Genomic DNA, 7,500 nt, shown 5'->3' with positions numbered 1-7,500 from the left:
ATTATGTTAATTTATCTCTTAAATTGTAATAGTTTTTCGAAGCCATAAGCGCCATGTAGTCGGAGTTTATACCGGTTTCTATAGCTTGAAAGAGACAATAGCAATTGCATTATCTTTTTAATTTGGGCAAACAGAAAACTTTAAACTTAAAATTCGATCGATCACAATGACCTACAAATTGTCAGAAAATATCAAACATGACAATATTTATATAGACTTTGATTCTGTGTAGTTTCAATATTTGAGGTAAAAGCTTTTTGCTTGTTTGATTTTTTTTTTTTTATGGGGGAGGGGGGGGGGGTGTTTTTTTTTAAATTTTTGTTGTTGTTTTTTTTTTTCATTTTAATTGATCTGTGTTTGAGGTAAAGTCTTTTGTTGTTTTAATCGATATGGTTTTGATGTAAAAGTTTTCTGTCATTTCGATCGGTCAGTAGTTGATGTAAAAGTTTTCTGTCATTTCGATCGGCCAGTAGTTGATGTAAACGTTTTCTGTCATTTCGATCGGTCAGTAGCTGGTGTAAAAGTTTTCTGTCATTTTGATCGGTCAGTAGTTGATGTAAAAGTTTTCTATCATTTCGATCGGCCAGTAGTTGATGTAAAAGTTTTCTGTCATTTTGATCGGTCAGTAGCTGGTGTAAAAGTTTTCTATCATTTCGATCGGCCAGTAGTTGATGTAAAAGTTTTCTGTCATTTTGATCGGTCAGTAGCTGGTGTAAAAGCTTTCTGTCATTTTGATCGGTCAGTAGTTGAGGTCATTTTTTTTTCTGTCATTTTAATAGATCTGTATTTTAAGTAAAACGTTTATGTCATTTTAATAGCGTAATCGAAGCGGTCTTCTGTTAAAACGCCGTCCCCTTTACCAAAATAGTCCCCGTTGTCTGTTTAATCTGGTCGTGCTGGGTGGGGATATTGACCTTCCATAGTGGACAGGGACATGCTGTGTCTTCTATCCCCCCATACCCGTTTTCCAATTGTTTCCTGTCATTGTCTTGGAATGGGATTACCTTGCGGAGTTCCTTGGCTGGGAGGGAAACAGTCGAATGTATAGTTATAGTTTTGGGAGATGATATTTTTTTCATTGTAAATCATCTCTCTGTTATGCATTGTATTATGTTTAGTTTACATATTATATTATATGATTTGTAAACATTTGAGTGTATTCCTCTTAGTTGGGACCTGTGCTTGTGTCTGGATGAGACTTTTAGGTGATCTCAAACTAAGTACTTTGATTGTGTGTTCTTTAAATCTACACATGTTCCCTTTTTGAACCAATTCCACTTTGTCTCACCTTTTCTTTTGTGCTTTAATTGTAATTCTATAACTTTTTACTATTCCATTTTCTTCCTTTTTACTGGCGCTGATATGACCTTAATGTGTTGCAAGCGCCGTAAAACCCTTAAAAACAAAACAAAATCTGGTCGTGGCTTTAAATCCCACGAGAGTTCCACAAACCTCCCAGGATGATTGTTTACTTTGATGGTTCTTAGGCTCAATAAGAAACAGATTAAAGAACTGAACAATTATGTAATGTATGGAAGGTACCAGACAACGCAAGCAAGTAAAATACTGGAAAAATCAGAATCAGAACGTCTGAGGTTCGATCCCCAGTCGAGGTCGACTGATTTTTTGGGATGTTTTTTTTTTTTTTTTTGTTCTTATATTTTTCTTTCTTGCTTTGTCTGTCACCTTTCATACACACTTGTTCAGTTCTTTATCTTACACCGATGGCTGCTCCTTAATTTCTTAATTTAATATAAGAAACTGAGAACTGGGATTAAGATTATTCTACTTTCTATTTCGTTTATGAAATGCTTTCATACAATTTATCGTAGTCTATGCACTAAATAAATAAATAAATAAATGAGCTTTTATATAGCACAATATCCACTAAATAGGCTCAAATCGCTTTACAAGGGGTCTCTGGTCAACAGCAACACGTAACATGTAGAACGAGACATGACGCCTGTTATGCGATATTACAATTTTTCCGGACAGAGACAACGCTTTTAACGGCCAGGTACACCTGAGTGCGGTGAGAGAATGTGAGTAAAGAGCCTTTTCCAAGGACTCAACTATGCGCCGAGCGCGAGGCTCGAACCTACCCAGGACCTTCCGATCCGAAAGCGAGTGTCATACCACTTGACCACATAGCCGCTCTACTATGTAAGTCCACACGTAAGGTGGTTGGATTCAGCGCTGTTTTCGTGTTGTACACAATATATAATTATTCAAAGGATTGTCGATGCCAATCAAACGCGTGAGGTGTAGGGACCCATAATGAACGGGAAATGGTGTGTTTTTTACCACCATGCCTTCTCAGGCAACGGGGGTCCCGATAGCTCAGTTGGTAGAGCACTTGTTTCACACGCAAAGGGACCGAGATCGATCCCGTGTCCAGTCGAGATATTTTTTTATGACCCCCCCCCCCCGCCTGTCCACCCAGCAGTGAATGGGTAGCTGGGTCTGTTTAATTTGGCGGAAAGTACTTTGCGTCCTATCCAAAGAGTAGCAAGCAAAAGCTATTGTCCGCTTCACGCTATAGAAACCGGGATAAACTCCAGCTCCATGAGCCTAATGACACTGAAGGACTAATTTTTCTTTCTCACGCAATCCCCAAATATCAATTAGCCGATATGGCCCATTTGGGAGGTTGGGTTGGCCAATGAGCCATTTAACACCAGCGATTATCGCCCTTTGACTTTGACCCGCTCACATTGACTTCATGTTTGATGACGGTGTGTGTGTGTGTGTGTGTGTGTGATTTGGTGTGTTTAGGATGTGTTGTTTAACATAATAATAATATATTATTTGCCCTAATGTTGTCGATTAGGTTTGATTTGTTATTTCTCTCTCTCTCTCTCTCTCTCTCTCTCTCTCTCTCTCTCTCTCTCTCTCTCTCTCTATCTATCTATCTATCTCTCTCCTATTTTTTTCTTCTCTCTCTTTCTTTTCTTTTCTTCTCTCCCCCTCTCTCTCTCTCTCTCTCTCTCTCTCTCTCTCTCTCTCTCTCTCTCTCTCTCTCTCTCTCTCTCTCTCCTTCTTCTTCTTCTTCTTCTTCTTCTTCTTCTTCTTCTTCTTCTTCTTCTTCTTCTTCTGCTGCTGCTGCTGCTATTGTTGTTGTTGCTGTATGATTATTATTGTTGTTATTGTTTCAGTATTGTCGTTGTGTTGGATTTTTTAAAACGTATTCAAAAACAATATATATATTACTTATTTACTTACTTAAGTAATATATATATATATATATATATATATATATATATATATATATATATATATATATATATATATATATATATATATGTGTATATATATATATATATATATATATATATATATATATATATATATTATAATTTTTCTATTGATTTATTTCCGCTCTAAAACAATTTTTGTTGTTGGCATTTTATATTAGTTTCATTTCGGTTGTCTTCGCTCAAGGAGTGCTAGTGCTACAGTTATTCCAATCATTGAATCAATATGGAATAGTGGTGTATTTTTGTCATCTTGAATTGTCACTCACGGATATACAATAATATAATGGTATTTCTGAGTACTTTCTGTTGGATTCTTATGGAATGTTAACATCATCTTGTTACAGCGGAGCACCGATTCAATGATTTATCGATAAACCCCTGTATCGGATAAATCGATATGATTTTATGGGATGCACCTTTCGCTTGTTGCCAGATTGCTCAATTGGCCTCTTTGTTTATTTGGTTAAAAGAAAATATAGCGTGCAGTTGGTAACAGGTTTGGTTTATTTCAGAATATAAATCTTGGCATTAGGACGTTACGATGATCAGCCCTGTGTTCATGTTCAAGGCTATATAGGGAATGAGATTAGCGGAAGAGTAGCGTCCCTTGATTGGACGTCACCGGCGGAGAAGTTATTTGTAAACAAACCAACTACAAGCCAAGCGCTCCAAATACAAAATTTATTATTCATATTTCTGTACAAAAATGCATGTTATCATAATCAACGTAGATCTTTTCTTTAGTTTTCTCCATTATGAAATGTTAACAAAATATGATGTAGACTACAAATTAAAAATAAAAGATGTTGATAAATAATACAATAGGATGAGACAACCCTTCCTAAACTTACTCAACTTCCCGCTAATTATTGATACTCATAATGGCGATAGCGTCTGTCGGTTGTCAAGACGTGACTTCCAACAAAGGGGCGCTACTCTTAAATCTGTTTTGAAATCTCATTCCATGTAAAGCGCATTGTTTTCTATTTCTGTAACAGGTCTTGTTTTTATAAGTCATAATGGCAAGGATGAATCATAAAAATAACTGGCATATGAAACTGAAATTGTGATTCCACTTCGTTGTGTTCTTTACAGATAGTATGCGCTTGGATAAGAAAGCTCACAACATTGCCATCCGGAAGTATAACGGACCAACGCACAAAACGATGTTTAACCTTGAACGTATAATATAGTCTGGTTAATACAGTTTGGTGAGAATTACTCATAAACACGGATGGCAAGAAACAATAACAAAGACATGAGTGACGTCAACATCATGCTATCTATAGCTGGTAAACGCTAATTGGGATTATTATTATTATTATTCTTTTCGGATCCACAATTTCGGTTCCTCCCCGAGTCGGATACCACGGATTTTATTTCTGACGTTCTAAGCGGATTCGCATTGCCGCAGAGCTGTCGTGTTCGGAGGGGTAGCGGCGGCTATCAGCGGCTGTTGATGCCTCAGACCTGGCGAGACTCACCCCCTGGACCCGCGCCGTCTGCTATCGGTGGGGGTGGTGGTGGTGGCGGTGGGGGTGCCACTGCAGCAGGTGGTGGTGGTGGGGGTGGTAGCGGTGTTGCTAATGTTGCTTTTTCGGGCTCTGACAGCGACGACAGAATGACGGAGGTGATGAGGAGGATGGAAGGGGCGACAGCCTCCCCTTGTCGATCCCACAGCAGGTGAGGGGAGACCTTTTTTTTTTTTAATTCCCTTTATTCATCCCATTGTTGTGGAAAGTTGTCTCTAGGGTCTATTCCAATGGAAGACTGGAATAACCCAGGCGTCAGTCGCAGTGCAGCGCCGCAAATTGAGCTAGGGCGAGGTGAGGTGACTTGCTCAATGCCACACAGAGAAGCGGCGGGTGATCGAACTCGGCACCTTTCGAGTACGAAGCAAAGACCGTAGCGCTGAGCCATGCTGCCCCCCATTATTATGTATCTATGGGGCTATGAATGTGGTATGTCTTGTGGTTTAACACTCGCTTTAGGATCGGAAGGACCTGGGTTCGGGCCTCGCTCGGCGCATAGTTTGTTTAGTCCTTTGGGAAAGGCTCTTTTTTCACATTCTTCTAAACCGCACTCAGGTGTAAAATGAGTACCTGTCCGTTAACAGCGTTGTCTTTGTTTGAAAAAAAAAAGGTGCAATATCGCCTAAACAGGCGTCATGTCTCGTTCTTCGGTTAAGATCATTACACATTACTTTTTTTAGAGTCATATATTGACCTTGGCGATGGAGTTTATCCCGGTTTCTGTAGTGTTAAACGGGCTAACAAAATTAACGTTTGGTTTCCCTTTTAACTAGGAGGCTAAGCTATCGCCGAGTGCTGGATTTCCGCTATATATATATATATATATATATATATATATATATATATATATATATATATATATATATATATATATATATATATATCGTATCATAACGGAGAGGCCGCCATAACTGTCACAGATAGACAAATAGACAGACACATTCTACAGACAGATGGACATAGAATTCATGACATTTGAAAGATGGCACCAGAACTGTCACAGATAGAGAGACACATTCTACAGACAGATGGACATAGAATTCATGGCATTTGAAAGATGGCACCAGAACTGTCACAGATAGACAGACAGACAGATAGACAGACACATTCTATAGACAGATGGACATAGAATTCATGGCATTTGAAAGATGGCACCAGAACTGTCACAGATAGACAAATATACATACATACAGATAGACAGACAGACACATTCTCTAGGCAGATGGAGGTAGAATTCATGACATTTGAAAGATGGCACCAGAACTGTCACAGATAGACAGATAGACAGACAGACACATTCTCTAGACAGATGGAGGTAGAATTCATGACATTTGAAAGATGGCACCAGAACTGTCACAGATAGACAAATATACATACATACAGATAGACAGACAGACATACAGACAGGCAGACAGACACATTATATAGACAGATGGACATAGAATTCGTGGCATTTGAAAGATGACACCATAACAGTCAACAGTTAAAACCACATCTGAATCTATTCTGAGATACAATGAATAATCAAAAACTCCGATTTCAAAATCAAATTTCCGTTCACTACTCGGTGATTATTCATGGGTTTTATAGATAGCATTGGTTTTATTTGAAAAGACCTTATCCATACTTTGTACGATGAATGCAGAAAGAAAAATAGTGTTGTTTTTTGTTGTTTTTTTTTTTAATTTTGTTGTTTTGTTTCGTTTTTGCATTTACTCTTTTGTTTTGTTTTTATGTTACTTTTTTGTCTTTCGTTTTTGTTTTTACTTTTGTTTGTTTGTAATTTTGTTTTGCTTTTTTCTTTGTTTGTTTGTTTTTTTAGTTTTTCTTTATTATTATTATTATTATTATTATTATTATTATTATTATTATTATTATTATTATTATTATTATTATTTTATTATTATTATTATTATTATTATTATATTATTATTATTATTATTATTTTTATTATTATTATTATTATTATTATTATTATTTTATTATTTATTGTATTATTATTATCACTATTATTATTATTACTATCGGCCTAGCCCACCTTACGTGCAAATATTTTTTAATAGGGTACATTATGTGTTTAAGTCGAGCTCGAAGATCGACGTGGTATTTTCGAAAACTTTACCGGAGAATGGCAGATTATCGATATAATAGTCGCTCTTTACCGCTTGTACCGCGGCATAATCGATACGTCTGTTATTTATATCGATTTAAGTTTTAACGTGAACTTTCGGATTTGCTTATATGGCAAAAACACTTTTTTTTTCTTTCATATTTTGTTTTTGTTGTGAGTTTTGTTCATGTTTAGCTTTCACGCTTTGCTAATAATTCATGCATCCGACTGTAAAAAAAAATCATTACATTGTCAATTTTTTAAACTTAAAAACACATGAAAATTGTGTTTTTATTGAAAAACTCTTGAAGGATTTCGTTGTCATGTCTTCACTGTCTTTGGGTTTAATTTTTTTTAAAAATTGCTTTGTTTTTTTTATGCTGAAAAAGCTGATATATAGATAGAATGCGCTTGGCCAAGGAGTTCACAACATTGCCATCCGGAAGTAAAACGGACCAACACACAAACCATGTGTAACCATGAACTTTTATAGTCTGGTTAATACAGTTTAGTGAGAACAACTCACAAGCGCGGATGGCAAAAACAATAACAAAGGCCTGAGTGACGTCATCTGCATACTATCTATAGATAGTATGCGCTT

General features: G+C 36.7%; 1 protein-coding gene across 3 annotated transcripts in view; it reads left to right on the top strand.

The window, feature by feature from the left end:
* Window positions 1-7,500, top strand: part of LOC144969907 (kelch-like protein 5) — a 142,414-nt gene that overhangs the window by 17,916 nt on the left and 116,998 nt on the right. The window contains exon 2 of one of the 3 annotated variants that reach the window (XM_078908968.1): window positions 4,256-4,940. The exons of the other annotated variants lie outside the window; for them this stretch is intronic. Within the exon in view, the coding sequence (XP_078765094.1) occupies window positions 4,717-4,940 (224 nt within the window). The 5' untranslated portion in view covers window positions 4,256-4,716. The remainder of the gene's footprint in view (window positions 1-4,255; window positions 4,941-7,500) is intronic. 3 annotated transcript variants of the gene reach the window in all.

The sequence above is a fragment of the Berghia stephanieae genome, chromosome 4 (assembly GCF_034508935.2).
Source record: "Berghia stephanieae isolate SIO BIC M18660-M18661 chromosome 4, UCSD_Bste_1.3, whole genome shotgun sequence".
Classification (NCBI taxonomy): Eukaryota; Metazoa; Mollusca; class Gastropoda; order Nudibranchia; family Aeolidiidae; genus Berghia; species Berghia stephanieae.
This window is presented reverse-complemented; position numbering and strand designations above follow the sequence as displayed.